This window comes from Podarcis bocagei, assembly GCF_964188305.1.
Source record: "Podarcis bocagei genome assembly, chromosome: 6".
NCBI classification, from domain to species: domain Eukaryota; kingdom Metazoa; phylum Chordata; class Lepidosauria; order Squamata; family Lacertidae; genus Podarcis; species Podarcis bocagei.
In genome coordinates, this window is record NC_138130.1 from 39,706,867 (window position 1) to 39,734,336 (window position 27,470).

The 27,470-nt window shown below is 44.2% G+C and overlaps 1 protein-coding gene and 1 long non-coding RNA gene across 3 annotated transcripts; one reads left to right on the forward strand and one right to left on the reverse strand.

Annotated features, from left to right (window-relative positions):
* The first annotated feature begins 9,501 nt into the window (after nt 1-9,501).
* Nucleotides 9,502-11,972, forward strand: TMSB4X (thymosin beta 4 X-linked). Of its 2 annotated transcripts, none has more exons than XM_081197150.1 (3): nt 9,502-9,662; nt 10,973-11,086; nt 11,496-11,972. In XM_081197150.1, the coding sequence occupies exons 2-3, from the start codon at nt 10,987-10,989 to the stop codon at nt 11,528-11,530; spliced, it is 135 nt and encodes a 44-aa protein (XP_081053276.1). In that variant the 5' UTR covers nt 9,502-9,662; nt 10,973-10,986; the 3' UTR covers nt 11,531-11,972. The 2 variants fall into 2 exon arrangements, with proteins under 2 accessions (XP_081053276.1, XP_081053277.1); XM_081197151.1 differs by having other exon boundaries at nt 9,579-9,673.
* Nucleotides 11,598-26,834, reverse strand: LOC308588625. Its single transcript, XR_014008832.1, has 3 exons — nt 26,718-26,834; nt 24,307-24,359; nt 11,598-13,201 (listed from the first exon to the last, which is right to left on the reverse strand). It is a non-coding gene; the product is annotated as an uncharacterized lncRNA (long non-coding RNA).
* Between the last annotated feature and the right edge of the window lie 636 nt (nt 26,835-27,470).

A 27,470-nucleotide genomic window follows, 5' to 3' on the forward strand; every position in this document is an offset into this window, starting at 1 on the left:
GCTTGAATCCAAATTGATTTAAATGCAAACTAAGAGTGTAGTAACGCAGCACAAGTAACGAATGGTTAGCAGGTCATCTGCATCTACAGCCAGTATTCGGTTTACAAAATGTATCAATCCCTGAAGCTAAGCCTTAAAATGAACTTCTGGACCCTTTTATATCCTGGCATATTTTGTAATGAGTGAGTGTTGCACAACAAGCAACTTCCCAACTGCCATCAAATTATGTAATTTCACCACAGTTGAACTAAATATTACAAGGGAGGGCCTATGCACAGATATTTTCTCATTAAGTAATTGCCACTAATATTTATTTAAACATATATTATGGCTTCAGTAGGAATAGAATACTGAATTCAGGTCAAATGTGTACTATTATTTACAGAATAGCTAGGTCTAGGCCCTGAGAGGTATCTTATTCCTTTGAGGTACCATCTGTACCATACATTTAAAGATTACACCTCTTTAAAAACTCATGGCTTCCCCCCAAAGTATCTGGACACTGTAGCTGTTAGGAGACCCCCTATTCCCCTCACAGAGCTACAATTCTCAGAGTTGTTTAACTGATTGGTGGTACCTAGAAACCCCCTTTCAGCTTAACCAGGTTTTTACCTGTCCAACATCTGACATCATATTTGTGGGATATATCCAGCCTCATATAACCCGCATGCTTAACACTAATTAATGCATGAAGGGTTAAGATAATAGAGTAAGATGTCCTGTCACATCCCCTCACCTTAGGAGGAAGGAATAGCAAACTCTTTGTTCTCCCACTTTTCACCATCATTTCACCATGTGAACCCTTCCAGCAAGGAGGTCTAAGCTGGATGAATGGATGCTTAAGCAAGCCATCTTTGTGTTTCTGTACAAATAATTTAGAAACATTTAGCTTTTTGGAACTAATCTAAGTTTTGCTGCTTGTCTTTTCTTGCTGCTGTATGGAAAAGCACATGAATCTGATGTTGGAAGAGTTTGTAAGTAAACCAGTTTTAACTTACCAAACGTGTGGTCTCCTGCTATGCTAAGGGAAGTGGGGAACTTGGGAAGCAACTTAGAAGGGGATATTTTAAATGTCTAACAACTTATATTTCCACACTTTACTTTTCAGAATGTTTTGTGATTTTAAATATTTGCTGGACCTCCAGAGTACTTGCCCCAATTCTGAGAAAAATGAGAAGGCCTCGTGGGCCTAAAGGTTCACCATGCCTGCTTTAATTGGAATTTAGTTCCTTCTAAAACAAGTTTAACGCCATTCAATTTAGCAAGTGAGCAGCCTGCTAATAGAACCTCAAACCAACTAGACAGAGCCTCAGTTTATTGGCCCTAATTCAGTCCATTACTGCATTGGTTCCAAACACCCATTGCCTCACCCAGATTAGCTGAACAGGAGAAGTAGAGCTGTGTGTCATCCACATATTGATGATACCTTGGTCCAAATCTCTACAGATGTCTAATAATATGGAGGATAAAACAGAGTCCTGTGGAACACCAAAGGCCAGAGCAATTGTAATTTCCACCAGCACCACTTCTGGAATTGACCATTCAAGTAGGAGAAGAACCACCGCAATGCAGAACCTTCGAACCTTAATTCAGTCAGTCTATCCATAAGGATGCTGCTATTGCTGGTACTGAAAACCACTGAGAGTTCCAAGAGAATCAACAGGGTCATCTGCTTCGTGTTCTTCTTTTGGCATCTCACAGGCTGACCGAAGCAGTTTCCCTTCCCAAACCAGGCATATAGTCCAACTGAAATAGATCCAGAAAACCTGTTTCATCCAAGAGTGCCTGGAGTTGGTTGGCAGCTTTATGGAATCAGAAAACTTTGCACTGGAATTATAGGAGATAAGAAAATGGGATTCTCTTCACACACACACACTCCCATCTTGTCGTACTATCTTTATTGGAACCATCTAAAAGTCACCACCTTTATAGACATCTAAAAGACGTCACCTTGCCAACAAAGGTCCGTATAGTAAAAGCTATGGTTTTCCCAGTAGTGATGTATGGAAGTGAGAGCTGGACCATAAAGAAGGCTAATCACCGAAGAATTTATGCTTTTGAATTATGGTGCTGGAGGAGACTCTAGAAAGTCCCATGGACTGCAAGAAGATCAAACCTATCCATTCTTCAGGAAATCAGCCCTGAGTGCTCACTGGAAGGACAGATCCTGAAGCTGAGACTCCAATACTTTGGCCACCTCATGAGAAGAGAAGACTCCCTGGAAAAGACCCTGATGTTGGGAAAGATGGAGGGCACAAGGAGAAGGGGATGGCAGAGGACGAGATGATTGGATAGTATTCTTGAAGCTACCAGCATGAGTTTGACCAAACTGCGGGAGGCAGTGGAAGACAGAAGTGCCTGGTGTGCTCTGGTCCATGGGGTCACGAAGAGTCTGACACGACTAAATGACTAAACAACAAAAAAGTCGCCAAGCAATGAACAAGCTTTTGAGTTCCCCTGGTATCTTCTTCAGACTGAGTATTGCACAGTAAGAAAAAAGAGAAACAAGTACCACACAGAGACAAGGATTAAAACACAAAAAGACCAAAGCTGTGTGTGTGTGTTTTTAAAAATACACAGGCATGAGTATACACCAAAGCATTCTTCTGCAGTGACTCCTCGTGACCTTATTTTAGAAACTGGGAAGACAAAATGTGTAAAGGGGTGTTTATGAGACAAAAAAGCACCCTTTCTTTAAGCCATCTTCACAGTGAAAAGAATAAGCTTGGTGACAAGGGCTGCGTGGGGAGCTCCACCCCCAAAATAATGTAGCTCCCCCCAGATCACTGCCACACCTATCACAACTCTTGCAGGGGGAGCCTTCCCTATATCTGGAAGCTCTCTGCATGATTCTGATCCCTGATCACTCCAGGACAGTTCTACATCACATGGGGAGTCCGTAGGCTCCCTGCTGCTGCAGTTATGATGAACATGGTGGCAATATCAGCAGTAGGAATAGGAAGAGCCAAGTGACTTTATAGGTGGGGCTACATATGCAGACCCACAGCCCACCCACCTCCCATACCTGCTTCAGGTGAGTAACGTGTGAAAAGAGAGTAATGCCCACAAATGTAGAGAACAGTCCCAAAGATACTTGGATAAATCCTTAACTGATTCAGATGCCTAAAAATATGGTTCTAAACTACACCCCCACAAAAAAATATTTAGTTGGCATTGCTTCAAAATTAAGATTTGAGAATGCCCTCTTGAGTGAAAGAAAATATCTACAAGTAACCTTCAGACAACATTTCTAATTTACAAGCTGTGCAAGTTATAAAATATCTGACCAGTAATAAATAAAAAAATCTGGTAACCAGATTACAGGAAATCATAGCTAAATCCTCAGACCGAGTTCCAAGTGGAAGTATAGAGGAAGGCGAACGGAGCAACGAAAGATAAAACTGGCATTGTTGCACCTCAATATCATTTATCTTCCCTTGAGGCAAGAGCCTGGCTGGCAGCCCTGAAGCTTTGGCTTAAAATTTATGTATTTTGAACAGCAGAAGGGTAGTTATTTTATCTTCCTGATGACAGCTATTGCAGTGTTTGGACAAATCTGTTGCCCAGACATCTTGTTGCATTGGACTGCCACGCCTTTACCTCCTTCCACTGTGCTTGACTCTGCTTTAGATTTAGAAAAAAAGCAAGGTCCATGGGATATTGCATTTTTGAGGCTTTTTATTTCATGCAGGTACAACCTGCTCACTTTGTCCCATAAGCATTTCTAAAGATAGTTGTGTTTAGTTAACTGCTCGTTTTAGGAGTTTTCATGTAGTTGAATATCGTAAGGATTTTACATCTCATCAGATTTAAGTTGTGTACACCTGGAAACTTTAGTTTACCCCTGACAGAGGTACAGTTCCCAGCACCCTTAACAAACGACAGTTTCCAGGATTCAGAGGTGTTGTTTCATTCTCAGTTACTTGGGCTTAGATATGCTAGAGCTCCATTCTCCTTGAGAGTTGTCCTTGGAATAACTAGGAGGTGGAATCTGTGGAACATACTCTGTTGCAGTCATTGTTCATCAGCAAATGATTGCCCTTAATTTAATGGGCCAGCTATCAGGAAGGTCAGTTCAATTTTATGTTAAATACTTACTGGGAGATAAAATCCAACAGGTGCAATGTAATACCAGTAAAGAAAACACGAGCAGTTTTAGATATGAAAACCTCCACAGCGGAAATGCACATCTCTTGATTTACAAAGCATATAAATTAATGCAAGTCATGACCATTTTAAACCCTTTATCTTACTCCTCCGGCACTTGATGAGAAAGTGATCCTGAGTTATGGGGGGGAAAGGAGAGATGTAACTTGGTTTATGGCCAAACGTAACAACTTTATTTTGTTTTAATTAAGAGACAGCTTCCCTTTTACAATGGCAATTAAAATTACAAGCTTCTTTCAGATGGCCAGTTCAGAAAGAGACAATAGTTAGTATTGTATCATCAGCATACAGAATGTTTGTGAAACAGAATTTTTGTTGGAAACAATTCCACAATTATTGATAAAAACAAAGGTAGTTGTGCCAATCCATGCAGGGCAGGGAAAAATGCCCCCCAAACCCACAGTTGGACAATCTTTTTGTTAGGGACAACCAAGTAGCAAACTTTCAAATACAGTGGTACCTCAGGTTACATATGCTTCAGTTTACATACGCTTCAGGTTACAGACTCCGCTAACCCAGAAATAGTACCTCGGGTTAAGAACTTTGCTTCAGGATGAGAACAGAAATTGCACAGTGGTGGTGTGGCAGCAGCAGGAGGCCCCGTTAGCTAAAGTGGTGCTTCAGGTTAAGAACAGTTTCAGGTTAAGAACGGACCTCCGGAACGAATTAAGTACTTAACCCGAGGTACCACTGTACTCCAGAACTTATGTAACTTGGGCATTACATTGTTATGAGTTTGGGGGATGTGTACTGTATGCCTGGGTTCGCTTCTAATTCCTGGATCCAGCAAGTGTTAAAAGGATTCAGATTCAAAGAATAGCCAGGCTAGCTTCCTGGTAAGGTAATGGGCCATTAAGGCAACAAAGGAAGTAGATCTGTGCCAGAAAACAAATGGGTGAGCCCCCTTCCCTCAACTTGCTGGCAGAGGCTGCGGGCAGAAGCCTGCGAAGGAAAGACACGCTTGATTTCTGTTTGGATCCAAGGCTGCAGCTACGGGAGAAGCAAAGGCTTCTTGGGGTGCTGTGAACCCCTCCATCATAGGCTCAGGTTGCATATATGTGTCAATAAACCATATATCGTAAAGAGACCACGGTCTCCACTGCGCCTCATTCCGAAGGAAACATGAACCCTGAGTACCTGGAAGCCTTAGAATCTCACACTGTTCAGAGATTGGGGTGGCGTGCAACATTATACACAACCACGGTGACCATAATTAATGCAGTAGTGAGTGTGTGGTATGGGTGATGCATTACTCATTGAGAGCAGTGATGACAGTGATGATGATGCAGTTATTTTCAGTGATTAGAAGTACAGGAATGAATAGCAGAGTGTGATGCCACTGGCTGTAATCAAATAGCTGCACACAATAGAAACAAAGAAGACAGGCTGTTAAGGAAGCATCTTCTCATCTAGAACTTCTGAGTGGTACTACTTGCAGTCTCACAACAATGCATCAGGCAGCTTCCTTGATTTACTCCTCTAGAAAGCAAAACACACACACAACCAATGTAAAAAAACAATACTATTGGTGCTAATCTCTTACTGCTGCTGTTATTCATGTGTTCAGGGCAGGGATGGGGAACATCGTTGGACTTCAACTCCCATCAGCTCCAGCCAGCATGGTCAATGGTCAGGGATGATGGGAGTTGTAGTCCAGTGCCCCCTGGCGGTCACAAGTTCCCCATCCCTGATGTTAAAAGGGACTTGGCCCTTTTATTTTTCTCCTTCCAATACTGTATACAGAATGCCTGCAAGAGATAATACTACAGAGAGAGTTCTCTTTTCAGCAGAGCTACCAACTCTTGTGACAAAGTGTGAGCCTTGTGGTTTTAGGGGTTTCCTAAGAAGTTGCAATACGCTTTTTTTTTTTTAAAAAAAGCATGCAAATACAGGATCATCTTTCTAAAGTAGGTAGAAACAACCGTAGACTGTGCAAAACTGTCAAACAGAATTGTAGCAATGTTTGCAAACGCAGTAAGCTAACAAACCCAATAGTGATTCCCAAGCCAGTTCTGTGATGTTTAGATAACTGGTCTAAAGATTTTTGAGTATGTGGAATGATTGCCCTTGCTCAGTTGAGCTGAGTCAGGCAAAAATAAAAATAAATAAAGATATTCTTTCCCACAAGATGATCAAATTACAGGACGGAAAGTTAGAGGGCCCTTATTTGGCCCCACCTAGGACTCCCAATGATCCTACTCAAAGTAGGTTGAGTGAGGTCTGAGGGGTAAAATGTTTCCAGGATCCTTTGCGGGGTTGGGGGGGGGAGCAATGTGCTTTAAAGGTATGGTATGTATGCAAAATGTTCTGCTATTTTAAAATTTGTCATTAAAATTAAAAATGCATATAATCCAGCAGCATTTTTCAGGTGGAAAACTGGGCCACAAATCTTTGGAGTTTATGTGTGTGTGTGTATGCGCCATCTCAGCAGTCCAATACTCGTTGACACAGGAATATTTTCTCTATATGTAAGCAGCCTTCTTGACCATGTGTGTGTAGTCACCTTTTTTTGTGGAGAAACATTTGCAGGCATCAGCTTTCCATGATGTTGACAGCAGCAGTAATTGCTACAAGCTGTATCTGTCTGTCACTCATTGGTTGTCTCAATGCCACCCCCACCCCATTTCATTCAAGTTTCCTCAGGATGGCTGAGGCTGCTCATCAACTGGAGACAAAATTGAAAGTGAGCACCTCAGAAGTGAGATTTGAATGAAGCCTCCCTGGGTTAAAAATATTCTAAGCCTTCTTGTCTTCCTGTTACATTTTCAGTCCTGCTTACAGAAACAGCAGATCATGCAGTAAAACTGATTTTAGACTCCGCCAGTTTAAGACGGCAGGTGGGGAATTCCTTGAATAAATCTCCCTCAAATTAAAAAAAAGGCAAGATAAACCTATTTGTGCATAGAAAACTAGATGTCTGGGAGACAGGTTTCCTAACCCAGCTCTCTGTGAGACAGGATAGATTTCTGATTGCAGAGATTTCCTTTTTGCAAGGGGCAGTATACAAACACACACACACACACACACACACACACACACACACACACACCATTCAATTAACATTTTCCATATCAAATGAGTAATGCAAGAATGGAGAACCTCAGGACCAAGGAAAAGGGGGAAATCTCTTCTCACTGGCTTTTGGAACCTCCTCAGGCCTCACCCTCCACAGATTCTGCTTTGCACCCCAAGTGCTTTTTGCCTGGCTGGAATGTGCCCTCGAACTCAGCTGGTGCCTCTTTTGTGTCTAGATGGAAGATAGAGGGTGCGAGAATTTGGAGAAACTAGCCTAAGGTACACAAAGGCAAAATCTGTACGCATTGCTCCTGCTGAACCTCCTGCCCCACCCAGAAGGCTCCAGGTGGCCCCTGGAAAGTTAGCCAGCAGGGAATGTGGCCCTTGAGATGAAGAAAGGTCCTCTGCTTCTGGAATAACATTCAAACTGATGCTTCATGTGGAACACGCCCTTCAGAGTCTGGGTTGCCACCAGAAACCGTTTAAACAACCACCCGCCAACTTTCCATTCTCTTAAAGCAATAATCTTCCTGCTAATCAATGAGCAATCGCACCTTTGTGTGCTTATGCCTCGATGAGCAAATTCAGATAATTTCGGAGAAAGGTGGCACAGTCACTCAAGAGAAAATTAATTTAAAACCCCTTTTCGGAATGTTCCTTGAATCTCAGTGTCATAGCTTTTTTGCTTTTGCGTATGCCTCATTAAGTAAAATCACCATCAATATTTTTGTGTGTGCCATAATGTCCTCCTTTTAATTCCTGCTTATCTTTCAGGAGAAGCCCTTCTCAGCAGCATTATACACCCAGCCCTTAGTGAGTCTCATAGCAAGAGGCTGGATGTTTCCCTACAGCTTCAGTTGAATTCTTGTACACGCAACAAGAATATACCTCGATCTGGCTCAGCTAAGGCCTGCCTGTTGCGAAATCCTTCCTCCACTCCCTTTTTTACAGCTTATTCTCCCCAGCCACCATGCAGCAGACAGCGGCAGCGCGCAAGAAGCTGGCATGATCTGCAATAACCAGTTAGAGGGAGCAGGACTTGGGGGTGGGGGGAAGGGAAGGGGATGGGCAGACCTCAGCCTCACTACACTAGAGCTATTGTCTGCTGAACCTCGGGGGGGAAAAAAGCATGGCGCATGAGGTTGCAAGGGGTTGCAGCAGCAAACTGCAAAGGCAGCAGGAGGAGGCCGCCAGTCAAGAACTGGAGGAGATGGGGGGCTGGATGGGTGGGTGGGTTGAAGATGAGGAAATCTTCCTAATGTGATCTATCGGGAGAGGTTGCTCAACGACAACAACGACAACGGAAATCTACAAAAGAGCAAGATGTATGCAGTCTTTTGGGGTAAAGCGTGACGGGAAGCAGCCGGCAGAGACACCCCCCAGTCAGGGAAACAGAAGCACAAGGCGAAGCCATCAATGGTCGTTTTTTTACAAGGCTTCTTTCTTCGCTCAAGCATATTGTGACATCGCTTCCTCGCACAACTTCCCGATCATTTCAGGGAACTGTCTTTCAGAAACGGGACGGTCCTCGGTATTTTTTTCATGCCTGGCTCAGGGGTGCTGGAATGATTAGTCCTCAGCCAGCAGCAAGAGAATCTTGATGCTTCCTTGTTTTTATAGGTACTTAAAATAAAAAGAGTATCCAAAATTACAAACCGATCCCCCACAAACCCCACCCATGTCTGGCAACATGACTTGTCATCCCCACCCCCTAAGTAAGCTAGGGTGTATCTGCCTCCCCACCCGGCCAGGTAAGCTAGGTAATATCTGGCCAGCCGACTGGTACTTCTACCCTTAAGTCGTGAATTTAAACGATGCCTGCGTTTCACTCCAAGTGAGCAGCAGCCATTGTTTGCCCTTTTGGATGAAAGAGGAAGCACAAAAGGGTAGCTCGCAACCTTCCTTCCATGCGGCTCATGGGATGCCTCGTGGATGCCTGGGCAAAAACCGTAGCATATTTCTAGTCGAGCTCTGCATAGGTAGGCCTCCCGTGGGTCTCGCTGGCCCGCTGCCTGTATGGCGTGATCATTTCTCAAGTCAGCGGGTGCGAGGAAATTCTCCAAGGAAATACAGCCTTTCATTATTTTATTATTATTTTTAAAAAAGAAAATTGCTCTTACTGGAAACGCCCGCATGCAAAATCGCCCGCCCCCCTTTGCGGGGAACAAGAATGTATACGAATCATAATTTACATGCGACTTTCTTATTCTTTCCTCCCCCCCCCGCCCCCCCCGGTACGTGTGGATTTAATCGCTGGCTTTTCCTTTTCCCTATGTAGCACGGCTCTCTCCGAGGGCGAAGAAAAGAGGAAGCCGGGAACTTTAAGGGCGGCGAAAGAGTTAAGTTATTCAAGATGACATCACTGCGATTTGCATAGAATCGGGGTATAACTGGTCACGCAGGGGGAGCGCCCTTTTATACGACGGTCCAGAGCAGCTGCTGCAAAGAGCGGAATTGTACCTGAAGAGAGCGCATCACTGGTGAGGCTCTGGTCTTTCTTTCTTTCTTTTCCGGTGGTGGGGGTTATTTGCGGGGTATCTCAGCACCCCTTTTTCCGTCCGCATGTTGCCGTAGGCTTGGATTTTCGAGGCAGTTGAGATTTTGGTCTCCGCTTTGTTGAACGCACACACACCCAGGGCTTCTTTCTGAATGCACCAGGCGGCGGTTTAAATGCGTGGAGAAACAAGCTTTATCGTTGCTATTATTATTTTGCTATCATTTTGAGCGAGGAGGCTCTGCCCGCCTCCTCACCCCTGGACCCTGATGTTTGCCGGAGGGGGAGAGAATGGCATGCTGGACAGATCAAGGCACCTTGGTTCGGTTTCCGTGCCTGCTTGCTGCGCTTTCCTTGGAGGCGCGTTTTTGCGCGTGTGCGCCTTTCGAAACCTCAAGCCAGAGGGACTTGGGGCGTGATCGGAAAGGTGGAGAGGGGAAGATGCGGGCGGGGCGGGGAGGGGGAGGCATCCTCGGACGGACGGCTGCTGCCGCCCCCCGCACGTTGAGCGACAAAAGAGAACAGCTCTTTGTTTTCCCGGCGAGCAGCCGGCGCTGTGGATCTGGCGGCCCCGGGAAGGAGAAAGCGAGGGGGCGAGAGAGAGGGAGAGGAAGGGCGGTGGTTGGGGTGCAGCTGCAGCGCGAGCTCTTTGTGCCGAGGGAAGAATGCAGGGCTCCCTCCAAATGTGCTGGGCAGACCAGACACTAAGATGGAAGAAAGTGATTAGCATAGTCTCGCTCGCTTCGCTTGGCATTGTGTGCATACACGCAGGCGTTTTTTCACCATCCTCATCCTTCGCTTGCTTTATTGTAAGTGCGGTTTTCTCTGCTGTGCTTTCCACATGCAATAAAGGCTAGTGGGGAGATCTTAACTGGAGCAGATGCATCACCACCACTAAACAACGAGTATTTTTTTTCTTTTAAACGAATTGATTTTCACCTGGAACAAAATCTGTTTCTTTTAAATTTTATTTTCAAGCCTTTCGATTATCTTCCCTCCCTACACCCCCCCCCCCGCGTGCTGTTTCATCTGAGGCTGAGCCCCCAGTGGTGCAATTTTAATTTTTTTAGGTAAAATGAGCTCATATGAATATAAGTATATAGAGACCTGCCTTTTAAAGTAAGGGGGGTTTAGTAGTGTTGCACTGAATCAGGAAGGAGGAGCTGAGCTGGTTGGAGTGAATTCAAGCGGTTTTGAAAAGGGGTGGGGTTGGGGGGGGGGAGGAAGGAAGGGTGGTGCAATCTCTATAACCATCTCTTTCCCCTCTTTTGTGTGTGTGCTTGTGCCTGCCTGCAGATCAATCGGCAGATATGTCTGACAAACCAGATATGGCTGAAATCGAGAAATTCGACAAGTCTAAGTTGAAGAAGACGGAAACGCAAGAGAAAAACCCACTGCCTTCAAAAGAAAGTAAGTGGATCTTGGGAAATGAGAAGAGGGCGTGGGCTGCTGGAGACAAAGAGAAGGCAGGGCTGAGCCAGGCTCCTTCAGCTATCCTCCTCCTCCTCCTCCTCCTCTCTTGCTGTATGGGGTTTCAGCGCCTTACAAGATGCTGTGCAATTTATGTACAAATGGAAGCATTAAATATAGTACACAAAGATATTTTCTGAAAATAAGGGGACTTTTAAGCACAGTATACATAAATGCAATATATTGAAAGAATTTTTTTAAAACAGATTTATTCAACAGTGTCTAATTTTGATGAATTTTAAATGAATAGGGTTTTTTTTAAAAAAATGTGATTCCTATTTAACTGCATTTCACATGCACAATCCTTTTTTCTTATTCTTTCTTTTCTCCTTCTTTCCCCCCTTTGCAGCAATTGAACAGGAGAAGCAAGCGGGTGAATCGTAATGAAACCGGCCCTTCCAAATTATGCACTGTACATTCCACAAGCATTGCCTTCTTATTTTACTTCTTTTAGCTGTTTTAACTTTGTAAGATGCAAAGAGGTTGGATAAAGTTTGAATGACTGTACTGCCCCTTTCACATCCAAAAAAAAAATTTAAAGAATAGAGAGAACTACTGATGCTGTGAACGAAGGCGCTGCCCTTTCCATCTGCCTGTCCAGCTTGGTCCTGGTGGCACGAAAGAGCTTGCATGTGTCTCGAGAGAAGATCCTGGGAAGGGACTACAGTAATCTAGTAACACCCGAATATACGCAAAGCTGTACCAAGGTCCCGCAAGCTGTAAAATGCAGTTAACCGAGTGCCATTTTTTTTTTGTTCAAATGATTTTAATTATTGGAATGCACAATTTTTTTAATATGCAAAAATAAAATGTTTTAAAATCTGGATTATACTGATCTGGTATATATATTTTTTTGAGAATTGTTATCAAAGGAAGAAGTATAAGTGCCTATACCAACATGAGATTATATGACTTTATAGACTCTTGCATAAACATTTTCCCCCCTCCAGCTTTTGTCTGCCAAGAGCAGTCTGCATATTAGGATTCAACATTCATTGGGCAATCTGCAAAAATAACTTAAAATATCACATTTATTTCTAAGAGGTCTATGCAGGAACTATACAACCTGTATATTGTGCTTTTAAAATACATATATTTTAAAGTTTTGTTATAAAAGGCATTGGACTACCAAATTATATGGACAGTGTTTGGGCAATATATTTATTGCAACAGTTTCCCCTTTCAACATTTTGAAAAAAATCATGTTCAGCAAAACCTGGCAGTTTTGGATGCCTGTGCATGGAGGTTGTCTTTAGTGCATCACAGCAGCCTCCAGCTGGGGAATGATTTGAAGACTTCTTTTCACCTTGCCATGTCATTGCTGCTGCTTTGGGTGGCAGGCTGCTGCAGTCAGTGTTAATTCCTTAAGGTGGCAACTTTCAAACTTGCTACATTTGGGGGTCTCCTGAGAGGAAGTCCTGGGTGTTGCAGATGTGTGGTTCATGCCAGGTGGGTGTTGCTCAGCTGCATCTTGCTGTCCTGTACAAATTGATGAGGGTGCTCTAAAACACTGGTCTTCCAACTGGTGATCCAAGGTAGGTCACAACAGCAGCATCACCACCATGCAAATATATGGCAAAATATTTAAGAAATGGGTCCCCAAGTGCATGTTTCAGACCCATGTCCTGAGTCCAACAAGGTTGAAGATGCCTGTCATAGAATACCCCTTAACAATGTTGTGCATTGCAGAGGAGGAAAATGAGCAAGCCCGCTTTTTAGATAAGGTGACCATTGATATCCAAGGTTCCTAGAAAACCATTTCCATAGCACCAATATTTTGGTCTTAAATGCCATACTCCCATTTATTCTAGGAATGGGGAACAAGCTTTCCAGACTCCCACTATCCCCATCACCTCCCATGCTTACTGAATTTGATGTCCAGCAACAGTTAGGACCACAGGTTTGCCACTCCTGCACTGAGCAGTGCTTAGTATGTTGTGTGGGGGGCTCCAACCTCCTTAGTGGCTGTGCTTTTCTTTGTTCTGTTCATAACCTCATTTAAATTCCACTCTTCCATGCATCTTAGGGCAGTTGTACATATGGTTTTCAGCCATACTAGGAAGAAGCAATAGACCTGTTTTTTCTCTGGAACATGCATGTGTGTGTGCACACAGTTTCATAGTCAATTAAAATACCGCTGTTCATGAAAACTTGACAATGGCTATTGTATTCAAGTGAAACCAGGCTCTATTGACTGCATATTGGAACTGCTGAGAGCTCCATTTTGTGCAATGTGTACCAGATTAGTTACCTGAAATCCTCTTCAACAAAAGATGCTCACTACCAGTAACGTACAGTTTTAAGATCATGCAAATATGATCTTGCCTTTCCAAGTTGGATGTATTTTAAGCAACTGATTGTTCATAAATCTTTCAACAATATCAGTGGGTTCCCTCTATCCTCAAAAAGGTAAAACATTTAAGCCACCCCACCTAAAGCCTGGTGGCTTATGTTTATTCCTTAATTTGTCTCTTCCTCTTTCGGGTTTGGTTCAGTTTGAAAGTAATCTTGTTAAGCTTCTGCTGAGTGAATCAGGAGGATAACATGGGGAGGTGGACGTTTAAGATGTGGGACTTGTAATTACAGACACATTCACTTGCTCCTGGATGTACCAGTTGCTTAACAGCCCAGACCTGCAACAGAGCTAGGTGCACCTAGAACCATTCAAATCAATGGGCTTAAGTATGCCTAATTCTGCCTAACTTTGCTCTGAAATGATGTCAAAATGAATTCTCTTGGCAAATCCATGGAGACATAACATTAAGCATATTAGCCAAGTTCCACCCAAGAACTATGAGATACACAAGGGAGCTTTACAGTTGTTTTTCCTCACAGAGCAAGCCCCTTTGTGCATAGTAAATGCTTTTTTATTTGGAGGGGGGTTTCAAGTGGCAATTTATGATATGAGATGGAGTTGGAGTTGGGGAGAGCTGTTCAAAGACAAAAAAATTCAAAAATTTCAATGAGCCAAGATCATTTGCCTTTGCCTCAAGGCGTATGATATGCTGCTGCCTTACGGAGAAGTAAGTATTAAGTGAAATCACTGGAACATTGTTTCTGAGTAAATACAAGATTGGCCTGTTTACATCTCTCAGGATCCACAGCGTTGAACTAGAGTTCTAAGAGAGACAACTCCTAATAAAGAGCATTAGAAAGAATTTGACGACAAAATGAAAGCGATCAACAAATAGGCTGCTAGCGAGCCCTGCTTGCTTCCTCTTGAACTGTGGACAAGCCACAGGAAATTGTTCTGCTGAGACTCTTAAAATACCAATTGAGAGACACCACCCTGCTAGCGATCTTAATCAGAAAGCAACAGGATGCAGAGCGTGATGACTAAAACCCAAAGTGTGGAGGCAACGCAGCATATGCTCAGCTGAAAAGCATTGAAGCTGTGTATGAGGCTGTGGCAGTTTGGCACTAAGTGAGGTCGTGCCCTCCTGACCCAAGCAGCACATTAAGCAATAGTATATTTTCACATTGTGCACTGGGAGTTTGCAAGTAGGGTGTTGGGCTCTTTACTTGTTTCCCTATGTGACAGGGCGGGGGAGGGTATTTTAAAACCCAGTTTTGGTCCAAAGGCAGTGCTGTGTTTAGGGTGTGAGGCAGTATAAATGCCAGCTTTCATTCATGACATTATGAACTTGACTTACAAGCAATGATATGACTTAGTGTGTGACGTGCAACACTTTTTACACACACATGCATACACGTTCTTGCCATCTTGGAATATAGTCTAGTTTGAGTGGCACTGACTGATCAAGGTTACCCAGAGAAGAAGCTTGAAGCAGCCTCCCTGCTCATAGCTTCATACCCAACACACAATTCACACACACAGTGGCCCTCAGCATACACTGAAGTGTACAAGTGAGGATATTTTTGGGGAATGGAAATGGGAAAGAGTGGTTTATAGAATGAAGACCTTGTGGTTGCATGTTTGTTACAAGAAGAAAAGATAGCGGGTGTTAGTCAACTAAGTTTTACTCATGAGTAGACTCATTGAAATTAGTGAATCTTAGCCACTGCCTACTCTGAGTAAAACTTAGTTGGATACCACCTGATATATAAATAAATGGCTAGCTACAGTGCCATAATATGAACTTTGAGCTGTATGTGCAGGCCTTGTATTCATTTCTCTTAGCTATGCATCAATGTAACCTCTTTAAACAATGTCTAGCCAAGCTGCATTCTGACCACCCAAATGGATTTAAAAGCAGTGTTCTCAGCGCTGCATTTGGATGGTGCAGCAACAAGCAAGAGTAACTTTGTGAATGAGGGACATTGCTTTGATTGGTCTGTTTATTGGCCTGGACTATTCATATTTGTGAAACTTTTACGCTGATTTATCATTCCCATTTGGAGATGGACCGGCTGTTTTGGACATGGCTTTCCAATGGCTTTGGGTTTTTTGTGTATGTCTGTGTGTTCCTACATTTGAATATATCATCTATCTGCTATGTTGCACAGGGAGGAAATATTTTCAACAGGGTACTCAGAATGAAAGGTACCATTTCCTTAGTTGCATATAAATAGAGAACATTTCTAATAGAGCATATGACAAGGTATCTCCCTCCCATGCTCCCCACTAGCCCAATCTCAGCACAGGTAGATAAGGTTTTTATTATGCCCAAGATACATCTTCATATCTACCAGAAAAGCAGCTCTCCTTTTTGGCTTGATATGAAATGTTAGCTACTGGGAGTACTTGTGATCGCCAAAGAAAAAAGAAATGTTAGCTGTGGTTTTTACACTTATGCAGCACTGCTGATTTCTGCATGCATCCTGCATACGTATTGTATGAAACAAACTCCTGCCATTTCAGTCATTACTTCTCTTGCCAGAATGATTCAAATGCACTTCCCCTTACTTAATGCATTTTGACTTCAAAATTATTGTTATTCTGCAAAGAGGAATGTGTGGCATAATGCAACTTCCTTAGAAACCCTTACTTCCTTAGCAACTGTGCAGATATGAAAAGCAAAGGTGAGTTTTTGTCTACGTTAGTTGATTGCTATTACACTGCCTCAAACAGACAAATTATTTCTAGGGAGCTAAAGAATGGGGAGAGATGTGCTAGGTCAAGCAATCCATTATAATGAATGCATATAATCTTAGCAGTGCTAAACTAAACCAAAAACGAATTTGTTTTAGCCATTCATGGCCAAGGATGAGAATCCTTTTGCACACATATCTCTCTGGCTAAGATCCTTACAAATGGATACTTTGATGCTTAGAGACAGATGACAGAATCTCAATCTGCTCTGAGATGCATTTCCAGGTTTAACCCTCCATCATGATGAGTAGACATCCTAGATTGGTCATTTGCATGACAGTGATATTGCTCACCACTCATAAAAGGGCAGAATACTCTTTGTAGATCTATTTTGCCAATCCACATAGAGTTGCAGAGTTGGAAGGAACCCTGAGGATTATCTAGTACAACCCCCTGAAATGTAGCAATTTGCAGTTATCTCATACGGGGATCGAACCTGCAACCTTTGCATTATCAGCACCATGTTCTACCCAGCTGAGTTCAGCTGCTTCATTATTTGTGAAAAGAACAGCAACAAAAATTTCTGTAGTATCTATATTGTACTGGGCACCATACAAGTGGAAACTCGATGCATCCATGGAGAGCAGGGGTAGACAACATGGTGACCTCCAGATGTTTTAGATTACTGTTTCCATCAGCCGCAGCTTGCATGACCATTGGTCAGGGATTATGGGAGTTTAGATCCAAAAGATCTGGAGGCCACCATTTTGGCTACCCTTGCTGTAGGGGATTGCAGGCGGGCTACACCTGCTCCATGTGTGCAATGTTTGTACAGTGTACAAAACACACCCGCAGGACTAGAGACTATTCTGCTGCTTATATACTGGTTCTGCTTGTGAAATGACACCTATTGTCAACCATGTGCCTGTTCTTTAATCCTTATAATTTGTGACAAGCAAAACAAAAACGTCAGTTCTGTTTTCCTTTCTAATGAAAGAAGGAGTCACATTTTATCAAAGACTTGCTATAAATAAAATTTTACTCAACGGCTAAACCCAAATAAATTACCCCCTCCTCACCAGCCCACAGAGCAAATTCTTGTTGAGTATCAGAAATGTCCTTGAGCATATGGGATCTGTGTTGACATTGGAGAAATGTTTACTTTTGTTTCCGTCCCAAAATGGGATTCTTGCAGAGTTGGCTAAATAACACAAAAATGAAATGTAAATATTTCTCTAGCTAAAAGCAGCATGCTTTGGGTGCTCTTTGTGGGAACAGGTCAGATTATAAACTGTTCTTGGGGAATCAGCCTTGATTGCCAAAGCTTTCATAAGAACTGCTAGAATGTGATGTACTGTACTGAAAGTGAATTGCATTTACTCGGCTGTTGAAAAAAGGCACTTTTCTCCCAACCCGAAGCAGATGGCAGATGTGTAACCTGTACAATACTTCATAATCACCCTTATATATACACAGTTATTGTTGTTAAAGTCTCTAGAAGGTGTGGGTTTTTCCCATTATGGGAACTGAAGAAACCTGCTGCTTTCTCATTTTGTACAGTATTCACAACCAGCAATGCAAACCTAGGACCGATTCCCATGACTAATTAGCCAGTGAGAATATTTGTGGCAATGTTTTCACTTCCTTCCTTCTTCCTTCTTTCTTTTTGCTTCACCAAGCACACACTTTACAACCCACTGCCTGGTGCATCTTTAGCACAATCATTGGGCCACTGAAAAACTTGTACTTCTGACAGAGCAGTCACACAATCATCTGATTGGGTGCAAGGTGGCTATGTGTACCTTTGTGGCTCCTTCTCTGTAGAAATGTGGTTGATTGTGAACATCAACCTGCAAACTCTCTTGCATGCCACCACAAGCCACACTGAACAACATCCAGAAAATGTCAATCCTGACCATGTCCAATACAAATCAACAGCAATGTTGGCTTGCCACCATGAAGCTACTCGTGCCATTCCTTTCCAGGCAATTTAGGGCTCTTTCATATGCTACAAGTAGCAAATCTATGAGGCAACATTCCAAATCTCGTGGCTACATGGCAAGGTAGACTAATGCATGAGATTATGGTTTGGTCTGCAACAGCCAACTGTTGTCACTTCACTATGGCAGGAAGTGGGAGAAGGAAATGTGAAGCACTTTGCATCTTCTTGGGGAATGCTGAAGATGACAACAGAGGGATTTTTTAGTGCTATATGGAGAGAATTCAAAGGAAAATAACCCCTTCTTGGGAGGGGGTTACCCAAAGCTATTTGGAGATACAGTAGTAGGATAAAGACACACAAAAAGCAATATGATTTCCCCAAATGCATATGAAGTTTGTGGCTAGTGAATGTAACTTTCAAAAGGATTACGGTAGCTTTCTCTGTGGAGCATAAGCCCATGGGAAGCCACTAGCAATAATAGCCAGCAGTTGAACTTCCATATACACCAACCTTTTAAGGCTTATATGATTAAAACCATTTACAAAACTAGACCCTCCCCCAAACTTCAGAATCATTCTTTCCCTCCTCTCCTTTTGGTCAAGGTGTCTTTGCAATGCATGTGTAACATGATAGCAATCACACAACGAAAGCTTTGCACTGCAACAGTTTCAGACCACATCCTGGAGCTTGACCAAGATGCTGAATTTGGCTGCACTCAGAACTTTAAACATGCATCTTCTGTACTTCTTTGTACTAAGGTTGGGCACCCTTTTGAAGGAGGCTGCTGCATGTTGTTTCATTTACACAGAGTAAAGTGATTTTAATATGGGAATGACTAAGAAGGTGAGCTTTGTGCTAGTAAATCCTGACTTCAAGCCTCAGCCATGAAACCATTTAAGCGACCTTCTGCAAGCCACTGTCTCTAAACCTACATCCCCTCCATGGAGTTTCTTTCTCTGGTTGCTATTGTTAAATATGATTATGCCATTTCTGACCTTTTCAGTTGTTACTTTTAGATTACTTTTAGTGCAGTTTTGTCTGTAATTTTTATTAGCCATCTTAATTGTTTGAAAGAAAGCGGTATAGATCAAACAAACAAACAAACAATTAACACTGGCCTACACTGTATGTTAAAAAGGCAATTCCACCTGTTCTTGAGTGTGAACATGTTCATGAGTGTGCAATCTATTTTCATCAGGGCATTTTTGTCAGAAGTCCAGCAACATCTGGAGGGCACCTCATTGGCTCCCCTTGGTTTATATGTCTCTGTGTGTTTCAGAGAAAGAACTCAGATTCGCCGGTGTGTGTGTGTGTGTGTGTGTGTGTGTGTGTGTGTGTGCAGGCCCAGTCCACTATGTGGAATGGTGTGCTTTCCCATGTTGGATGAACAAAAGCACTCACCATCTGTCCTTGCATTCTGTCAAAACCAATGTGACCTCTGAGTGCTTACGCTGAAGATCAAAATGCTAGCCTGACAGATTTGCAACTGCAATAGTTGAAACATCTACCCATCTTTTAAAAGAGGTGAAGTGTCTCTCTCTGTTGCAAATTTCACAAAAACTGCTACACACCCACACCTTATACTGTACAGTACAGACTTTGCAGGGACATTTTGAAGCAGATTCAGAAACAGTTTTCAGAGGCTGAACAGTATGGATCCATAGGCGCCGACTCCATGGGGCTTGAGGGGGCCCGAGCCCCCTCAAAAATTCGTTTGGGGGGGCTCAGCCCCCCCAATAATCTCGGGCGGCGGTGGGCGCGTCCGCGGCTTTTATAGGGCGCCCGGCGCGCACCAGCTCGATAACGGGCACCGGCGCGGCGGGGGGCGCCGGGCCGGGGGAGGGGGGCGGCCGGCCTGTCTCCTTGGCAACCCCATTGAGCAGCGCCGGCTCCCCCGGGAGGGCCATCCCCCCGCGCCGCCGATCGCCAACACCGCCGACGCTGTGGCTGCCCGAGCCCGAGCCCGACCCGGAGCCCGAGCCCGAGCCCGAGCCCGAGCCCAAGCCCGTCAGTCAGTCAGTCAGTCAGTCAGGAAGGAAGGAAGGAGAAATGAGGAGGGAGACGAGGGAGGAAAATTGCGCGCAGGGTGAAGAAAGGAGAAGGGCGAACGAGACGAGCTTCCAACCCAAAAAAGGGCTGGAAGACTGGGAGGATGCAGGATCGGGAAAGAAAGCGACGCCTTCCCCGCCCGCGACGTCGCCCGCTTGTCATTGGGAGCGCAGCGGGCGCCCAGAGGGGCTGGGCACCGGCGCAGGGCCGCTCCGCAGCCGCGGAGGACAGCTGCGCGGCTAGCAAGGTGTGCCGCGTAGAGCGCGGCCCTTGTGTGGCCCGGTGGCCAGGCAAGCTCGGGCGGGGACCCCCATGTGAATCTAAGACGGGAGAAGAGGGCAGAGCAAAGGGGGTCCCTTCCCCAACCTCCGGCTCTGAGACTTCCCTGCGCCCCAGAAAAGCGAAAGGATTTTCTCTCTTTTTTATATATATAAATATTTTATTAAGTTTTCAAATACAAAGTTAGAAACATACACTGAAGAAAAAAGTAAAAGAACAAGAAAAAGAAAAAGAAGAAAAGAAAACCAACCATTCAACACATTTTTTATATAACTAACTGGACTTCCTCGCATCTCCCTTACCCTGCATTCTTTATAATAAAGATATCAGCAAATTATTACCTTGTTTCGTACCTTATTTTGTACTTTTCAAATACTATACCTCTAAATTTAACATACTTTTCATCAGTTACTTATATCTTAAATTAAACATAGTATTACCTTAGATTTTGACCTTTTCTTACTTAAAATATAATTTCCTGTTTCCCAAATCTAATTGCTGAAGCTATAGTTTCCGAATCGTGTAAATTTTTAACATTCATACAACTTATATTGTTTTTGTAAATAGTCCTTAAATTTTTTCCAGTCTTCTTCCGTTGTTTCTTCTCCCAAATCTCGGATTCTGCCAGTCATTTCAGCCAGTTCCATGTAGTCCATCAATTGCGTCTGCCACTCTTCCAGTGTGGGCAAATCTTGTGTCTTCCAATATTTTGCGATAAGTATTCTTGCTGCTGTAGTTGCATACATAAAGAAAGTTCTAGCCTTCTTTAACACTTTCTGGCCAACAATGCCCAAGAGGAAGGCCTTTGGTTTCTTGGGAAAGGTATACTTAAATACCTTTTTTAACTCATTATAGATCATTTCCCAGAAGGTCTTCACTTTTGGACAAGTCCACCAGAGGTGAAAGAATGTCCCTTCAGCCTCCTTACATTTCCAACATTTATTATCAGACAGGTGATATATTTTTGCAAGCTTGACTGGGGTCATGTACCACCTATAAATCATTTTCATAATATTTTCCTTCAAGGCATTACATGCCGTGAATTTCATTCCGGTGGTCCATAACCTTTCCCAGTCCTCAAACATGATGTTATACCCAATATCCTGAGCCCATTTTATCATGGCTGATTTGACTGTCTCATCCTGAGTGATTTTCTCTTCAACCTGCCCTCCATCCTCTTGCAGAAAACTCTTTGCCTGCCCTGCCCGTATCTCGTTTTTGCTTTTTAATTCCACACACGCACCCTTCAGACTTCGTGGCAATCGGGCGCGCGGGTGCGTTTCCTAAGAGAGTGAGGACCCCCGCCTCCTCCCCACCTGCTCCCTCGCCAGCCAGCCAGCCGCGCGCCCTAGCCGGAGAGCCCTGGCCGTCCCCGTCGCGCAATCGGCTGGATCTCCCTTCAGCAGGCCGTGCTCACAACTCGGCCCAGGGACCCCCAGCAGCGGATCTCCGGCTCAGCTGAAGAATCCGGCAACAAGCCCCCTCCTCCCCAATCGCTCCGCCGAAATACGCTCCAAAACCCCCCAGATAGGCCGCCGGCCGCCAAGTCTAGTGGCGCCCTGAGCGAGGGTCTCTCCCCAACACCGCCACCTCGAACTGCGTTCTCCCGGCTACCCGAGCGAACCAGCGGCAGGACCCCGGTATGGGCCCCCCCAATATTTTTTATAAGTCGGCGCCCCTGTATGGATCTTCTCTGTTTTTCTGTCAGTTTACAAAAAAGCAAGCTGGACCGTTCCCTGCTTGCTCACTTGCACAAACATTTCTGAGGCAGTTATTTCCAGTCAGAACAACGCCCATTTGCATCCTTGTAAAAAAATGCACTGTCTTTCCTTTCTGTTTCATACAGAACAACGCCATAAAATTAAGGAAGTAAACTGACTGTATAGTTCAGCAATCACAAGATAATTACCTGTTCTGAAATTGTGTCTACAAGGCTGTAGAAAACCAGTGCATTATCTGGAGTGCTGGGGTAATGTACTCCTCAAGGCCAACCCCTCTATCAAGCTTCTTTATTTATATTCACCATAAATAACTCAAATAATATCCCTTGACAGGCTGAATTTTTCTGCAAGTCACCAGACACATCTTTTTGCAGGAAGCACCCAGATATGCATTGCCCAGCAGTTTTTCATAGCAACTGAGTGGGAACTAGGAAGTGAAGCATATTCCCTGTATGTCCTGGTATAACACCTGTAGCAGAATATGTTCCCCAGGGGGGTGGGATGAGGAAGGCCCTTTTGAGGGCTGCTGAATATGTGATCATACTGACCCCTACCATTTATCTGCAAGGGCAGGGACAATACACAATCAGCAAAGCTGCTAGCCTAAGATCCACCCTGTGCACACTGTATTTACAGCACAATAAGGCATAGGAAGCTACTGGCCATTGATCCAGCTACCTCAGTATATGCTGCACTGATTGGCAGCATCTGTCTAGGGTTTCTGACAGAGGGCATTCCTGGCCCCTTACCTGGAGGTGTTTGGGACTGAACCTGTGACCTTCTGCATTCAAAGCAGATGTGTTTGCCCCTGAGCTATGGCTCTCCCCAGGATCCTGGGATGCCAGTATGCAGAAATCTCACTTGACAAGAGAAAGGGAACATTCCTGCCTATTAGTAGGGCTGGGCCTTGCTAATGGCTACTACTTAATGGCTACTAGTCTTGTTGGCTTCCAGGATCAGAGGCACTAAGCATCTGAATTCCAGTGCCAGGAGATCATGAGTGTTTTTGCACTCATGTCCTGGCTTTGAAACTGGGCATAGGTGCAAAAGATCAGAACCCTGGACTTACCGGTAATAAGCCTTTAGTTTAATCCAGCATATCTTTTTATGTTCAGATAAGTGTAAATTGGGGAAAAAACAGCAAATCCTCATACAAAAGATCAAATCATTTATCTACATTTTGATACAATTAAAGTATGTGCTCCAACTCATGACTGATGAAAGCAGCTGATCCTGGCTAGGGTTCAAGACAGAGTCATTGCCTTTATAAGAGTGTGTTTCTTTTGAATCCCTGTCCAGAGAAAAAGGTTTTCCATTTGCCCTGGGGGTAAAAGTGACCAATCCGTGGTTACTGGGGACTTCTTAAGATCACAGTTTAACCGTACAGTTTCTCTCTCACTTCCTTATGAGATGGGAAGTGCAATGAAGCTTTTCTAAGGTCATCTTTCTACTCAGTAAGCAGCTTTGTGTCTGAGATCACAGAGGTTTTAAGGGGTTCATAAAACAAGAAATTGTCCTCTTCCTAAGCTTTGGCTGCTCCCTCAAACTCTGGCCCATTTCTCACATCACAGTAAGCAAAATTATATAACCTTGGTGCCAAGGCTTATTCTTTGGCTACATCTTGTGGTTACTGGTGAGGGAACATAACCATGTTATGTGGGCTCCTTACCTGCATGTTCAAGTGGTCATGGTAAGCTATAGTTTGGCGTACTGTGACTTGTGAACCAGTTCTGTATGCTGCATCAGGGTTCCTATGCACTGCAAAGTGTGAGCTATCAACCAAAAGCTGGCAATGTCATATAACCCCCTCAGGAACTGATCAGGATTAATGTTCAATGAGAAGGCAATGCCGTATAATGTCCACACATTCTTTTTTAAATACATCAGCATGAATGCTCAATAAACAACCAGTCTGGAAAGTCCCCAATGCTGTCTGGGTTGAGGCCCATCTGTTTTGATGCACAGTGGACAACAAATCTGGTATATTTTTAGACAGAAGGAAGTAACTATTTTGTGCCTTCCTAAGGGTCAAATATACGGCAGGCTTGTTGCCTTACAACTGCATTCGTGTGTGTGTGTGTGTGTGTGTGTGTGTGTGTGTGCATATACACATGAACACACACATATCCAGCTGTGCTCTGGCCTACTCCCATTCAAAGTTTAAGCAACTTCTTACCCAATGTAAACCTCTCCTTTTTGGGCCGGCATTCAAGAGTCTGGGTTAAGCAGCTGTGGAAGAACATGGAAATCAACATGTTGTTATTATTGTGTGTGTCCTGTTTTATTTGTAATCCCTGCAGCCAACTTGTTTCGAGAGAGGTGGGGGCGGTGGGGGCGGCTAGAAATTAAATAAACAAGAGGAGAGTAATGCAATGATGTGCATTTTTTTAAAAAAATGCTTATTGCACAGCCTGCTCTATGTTCTGCTCAAAATGTTGGGGACTGATGTCTACACATTACAAATGTCCAGATGGGGAGCCATGTTAGTTTCTAGCAGCAAAAACAACAAAGGGTATTGAGGCACCTTAAAGACATAAAAAAAGAGAATAATGTGATTATGGTGTAAGCTTGTATGGACTTTGTCGGAGTCATGAAGTGAAATTTCAGTGAAGTAGGAGCAGAGCAACTGCTGTGGATCTTATCATTGTATTGTAGGCTAGTGTCATGGACTGGCTGGATGCAGAGGAATGGTGGGAGGAACCAGCTGGGGAACCCGCAAGAGAAGAAGGCGATTGGTAGTGGGATGATGATGAGTGTTCAGAGGGAGAAGAGGGAGCAGACTGGGAGGAGGAGCTGTCGGAAGCTGAAGAGGTAACAGGGGATAGTGAGCAGGGCGAGTCTGGCAAAGAGAAGTCCAGAATTAGAGGCAGAAGCTGAAGTAGGAGAGGAGGGAAGCCAAGAGGCAGAGATGAACTCAGCTGATGAAGAGGCACAGATGTCTCCCCCTCCTGCTGTGAAAGGCTCCTATCCCTCCTCATCTTCCAGAACCAGGAGAGGCATGAAAAGGGTGGAGGAGAAGTAAGCTTCACACAGGCACAGTCTCAGATTGCTTGGGACGAACTGTTGAGAGGAGAGGACTTAGACAGCTGAGGGGAGGTGTCATTAGGCCTGACACTCCTGTGCAGATATTTGCTAATAACTCCAACTTGCTCAGTGTGATTTACTGCTGGCTCGCTCCTGTCAGCTAGTTTCTTCAGGCAATCACACCCCTCTCTATCCTCCATCCAGACAAGAAAGCGGTGCTATTAGAGTTCAAGGACTTGTTCCAGCCAGGCCAAAACACTCAGGGCATAAAACAGGGCCAATGAAGGTTGTGGCCTGTAGAGACAGTGAGCAGTCTGAGGACAGTTCTGAGGGCAAGATAGGGAGGCCTAGAGGGCTGCACTGAGGCTAAGATTCCCCATTCCTGCATTACAGTAACACATACTCCCTCTCCACCTGGGTTTACAGGGCTCAATGTATCCAAACATTCTTGGTCAATCGGATGTTCACAAATCCAAGGTCAACATGAGCAACTGGCTTTCTTGGACAGCTGCGGGGACTCACTGCTGATGCCAGCCCACCTTATTTATTGATTTAGTCTAGCTTCTGACCAGTGCCAGACAGATACCCTTTTCAATTCCCCACAGTGCCCCTGACATAGCATTGTGCTGAGGTATTGTGGGAAAGGCAAAAGGGGGCTAAGCCTAGTGACCTAGCACTGCTCAGAGAGCTGCTATCACAGCCAGGAAAGCCTGCCAAAGCCCCCAGACAGAGGAGGGAGCCCACCAGAGGTCCCTCTGCCCAGATCCAGGCATGAAATATATATGGGCCTTTTTTTCATTGAGTTTGGAGAAGCAGAAGAAGCAGAAAACCCAGTTCCAGATCCTGAGGAATTGAGGTGTAAATGCAAGGATCATGACCATGCTAGGGCTGCTATAATATTCCCAGTGCTGTTATGTTGGGGGGGGGCGACAAAACCCAGCAATGAGTTATCAGGCGGTTTTGCATGTGCTGTTCTCTCAGCAAAACACTTCATTCCTCCCACATCAACTTTTTTCCAGATAAACAAGCTAAGAAGACAGAAGCTGATCCAGCTGAAAAGACTAGTCAGGTTTAAAAATCAAAACAAAACAAAAATATAGCCGGTGAAATTTTAAATCAGGACTGGGGTTGGGGAGAGGGAGCAAAGGTGTTATAATGAAAGGAGCATTGAAGGATCCATCTCCAATATTAGGCCTGGCAAAATGGAAGGAATTAACCCCAGCAGAATGGGGTTACCATTTTCATCCATGGCCAGTCTTTTCCTCACACTTCCACTCGAAACCACCACCACCCTGTACTCTTCAGATGAAGGGCAGTATACAAATTTAATAAAACAACAACAACAACCACCTTTGGATCCAGCTATTTGTCTTTCTAATGCTTGTCCTTCCTAATAGTACTGCCACATATATATCTATTCAGCAGTAAATCCCACTAATTTCTCAGGCAGCTGTAGGGGGTTGCAACCTAAATGTGCACAAACAGAGCAAGAGAGGTTCAACAGCACCTTTGGCTTTATGTGTGGGGAAAATGCCCTTAGGATGCAATCCTATACATGCTTACCTGGGAGTAGGCTCAACTGAATTCAGTAGGATTTCCTTCTGAGGACACATGCATAGGATTGCCCTGTTATCATCTCTTTGGATCAAGAACAGTGGTTTTGCTTCCTTGCGCAGTGAACGCGCTTATTTCTGGAGGCAAAGGACATTCAGTGAGATTATTTACAATGCAAGCCGTAACCACTGGCAACTTGTTCATGTTATAACTCCCGCCCACATCTCTGCAGATCAACACTGAGCGCTGAATCATTTCAGTTTTCCTTGTGTTACGCACAGAAGGAAAATGCAGATACTTCAGAGCAGGGGGAGGATATTTCAGGCACACAGGCCAATTCTGGACCTCTGAGCTTCCCTCTCTGGCCCTTGGCACACTTTCAAGGCCAGTCCACCTCCTCAGGTCAACGCTGCATCTGCAGCCGAGTTCCATGTGATCCTTTTGCCTAGCGGGAATATATCATTGAACTGTGATTGGGCATCCTGCTTGCATGGATGTGTGTGTAAACATGATTTTGGAATGTAGCGAACTGTATAAAAGTAAGACTCAGAGAGTCGCATCTACTGTCCCACCAACTTTTGCCCTTGCCCTTGCTCGTCACTGGCACAGTTCCTTACAAAGGCATGTGGTCCTCTGGTTGAAAAAGGCTCTTCACCTCCTGAAATATACTCGGAGTCGAGAGTGGATTTCATGCTCTTTATTCAGCTCATAGTGGTGAGGAGGAATTGAAGTTCCCCCAGAATGTCTGCCTTATATACATTA